This window comes from Sinocyclocheilus rhinocerous, unplaced genomic scaffold, assembly GCF_001515625.1.
Source record: "Sinocyclocheilus rhinocerous isolate Xijiao unplaced genomic scaffold, SAMN03320098_v1.1 scaffold1499, whole genome shotgun sequence".
Lineage (NCBI taxonomy): Eukaryota > Metazoa > Chordata > Actinopteri > Cypriniformes > Cyprinidae > Sinocyclocheilus > Sinocyclocheilus rhinocerous.
Genome location: NW_015650016.1, coordinates 97,798 through 100,423, shown reverse-complemented (window position 1 = coordinate 100,423; position 2,626 = coordinate 97,798). Strand labels below are relative to the sequence as shown.

At 39.6% G+C, this 2,626-nt stretch overlaps 1 protein-coding gene across 1 annotated transcript in view; it reads right to left on the bottom strand.

The window, feature by feature from the left end:
• Positions 1–2,626, bottom strand: part of ubl7b (ubiquitin-like 7b (bone marrow stromal cell-derived)) — a 5,109-nt gene extending 2,483 nt beyond the window's left edge. The window contains exons 1-7 of the mRNA XM_016516329.1: positions 2,452–2,626; positions 2,259–2,378; positions 2,081–2,163; positions 651–735; positions 515–572; positions 301–431; positions 110–249 (exon numbers count right to left, since the gene is read on the bottom strand). Coding sequence (XP_016371815.1) covers positions 110–249; positions 301–431; positions 515–572; positions 651–735; positions 2,081–2,163; positions 2,259–2,378; positions 2,452–2,626 — 792 coding nt within the window. The remainder of the gene's footprint in view (positions 1–109; positions 250–300; positions 432–514; positions 573–650; positions 736–2,080; positions 2,164–2,258; positions 2,379–2,451) is intronic.

Here is a 2,626-nt window from a genome sequence, read left to right as displayed (position 1 = left end):
GTGTGTGTGTGTGTGAGTGAGTGAGTGTGTGGGAGTGTGTGTGAGTGTGTGGGAGTGTGTGTTGCTGCAGGTGTGTGTGTGTTTGTGTGTGTGTGTGTGGTCGTGTCACCTGAGGTGAGCTCACGCTAGAGGCCTGTAGCGCCTGCTGCAGCGCGTGACTGAACAGACTGCTGCTGACGCGAGCTCCTGACGCTCCGCTGGAAGACACCTCCTGCAGAGTATTACACACAGACAAGAAATGAAAGACATCTGACTCCTGTTTAAGCATCAGTGAGTAGATGCTGTGTTTTCTGGATCAGCTGATGTGAGTGTGAGTACCTGGCATCTCACTGAAGGAGGTGGAGGCAGGGTTTCGTGAGGAGCTGCTGCCGGTCACGGAGTGCAGGACCAGGATGATGGCGTTGACTAGCGCCGGGTGAGACTGGATCAGCCTGTGTGAGGTGATGGAGATCATGTTCACGGAGGCTCTGTGAGTGAGCGACTGTGTCTGTGTGTGTGTGTTCAGGAGACTCACATGTCCAGCAGCTTGGGGTCTGTGAACTGAACGAACAGATCCTTATCCTGGAGCACACCTGCAAAATCATGATGAGCTGATGAGAGACGGACCGAATCAAACCCACGAGCTGCCATGTGCTGCACACTCATCCTACCTAAAGCCACGGGGTCAGAGCTGAGTCCCGGCGAGGCCACGATGATCTGCTCCAGAGACTCTTTATTAGCCAGCATCTTAAACACCTGCAACCCACGCGAGTATGATTAACTGATTTAATGTTTGCTTGTTTCTTCATATAAACAAGTTTGCAACTTGGTGACTTTTGTGGCACTTGATATATGAACAGGAAAATAAATAAATACAATAAATAAATAATAAAGTCACTGACATGATTAGACAAAGCTAAATGGTCTTAAAAATAGACACATGGTCAAAATGAAAAACCATCATAGGAAATGAATGGGAAATACAAAAATTACATACAAGTTTTGGTCTACAATGAACAAATCACCCACAATGAAGCATTCTTTAAAATTGTCCAAATATATATATATATCAAAATGAAAAATGTATATAATTTAATAATTGTATATTATATATATACAATTTACAATTTAAATATATGTGTGTGTGTGTGTGTTTCTTTATTTTTATACATTTAAATAAAATAATTTTAAATGCATCTATTTAGAAATTGTTGGTCTACTATCTACAAATCAACCATTTTTCAAAATATATATAAAAATGAAAAATTAATAATTGTATATATATACATATATATATATATATATATATATATAATGTATGTATGTATGTGTGTTTCTATATTTTTATTTGCATTAAGTTTTTATTTATTTTAAATACCTTTAATATATATTTAACTTAAACACTATTAAATGAAAAAACTTTTTTTATATATATATATTTGTATTATTTTACATAGAAATAAATGATGCATAATTTAGATGCAAATATTGTATAGTACAAGTAAATTCCCTCAAAATACAAAATATTAAATAAATATTACTGAAACAAAATATACTGCATCAATTTCAAGAATAATTATATAAATGAATGAATGAATGTGGAATACCAGAGGGTTTAAAAAGAAACGTGTTAAATCAGTATTCACACTATGTACAGTTGCAATTTGCAAATTCTTTCAAACATTTATTCTGTAGTTTATTGTGGACTCAGTAATGAAAAAAATGTTCATGTTGCTCTATTCTGACTTTGCTTTCATTCGGACATTTATTCAGCAGAATTTTCATTTATGAGTGAAAGGTAATATGTGAGCCTGCAGCACAAAAGCAGTGTTAAGTCGCTGGGGTATATTTGTAGCAATAGCCAACAATACATTGTATGGGTCAAAATTATACATTTTTCTTTTATGCCAAAAATCATTAGGATATTAAGTAAAGATCATGTTCCATGAAGATATTTTGTAAACTTCCTACCGTAAATATATCAAAACTTAATTTTTGATTAGTAATAAACGTATAAACCTCAATTTCGAAAAATTGACCCTTATGACTGGTTTTGTGCTCCAGGGTCACAAATGTTGAGTGAACATTCTGAAGCGAGTACCGCGTCTCTGTAGGTTCCGCTGGAGAGCAGAGCAGCCTGAAGCGTCCTGAACTCTCGGGCAGCAGCAGATCTGTTCACCGGCTCTGTGTGAGGACGACAAACACACAGACTCAGCATCACTGACACGCACCTTCACAGACTGGAGTCGTATCTCATCAGAGCTCAGCTGCGAACACACCAGGCTCGACCTCCGGCTCCGGCCACGTCTTCTTGATGATATGAAGCGTTGATCCAGACTTGATCCCGTAGGAGTCTAACGTCAGATCATCCTTCAGCACGCAGCCGCAGTGCACAAAGTCTGAAAGCAGAAAACAGCAGCGTCAAACACAGCTTCTGAACGGACGCCAGTGATGCTCCTGAAGCAAGCCCACCTATGAGCTCAGGGTCGGGCAGTGCGTCCGAGAGCTGCGCTGAGATCAGCTGCTTGAGCGTCGACACCTGGTAGCCTCCTGGACGCACGTCTCCGGGTTCAGTGTCTGGAAACTGAAACACTTCCTTGGGTTTGTCGCTGAGTTTCAGGGAGAGATGCCATGCTGAGCTCTCCAT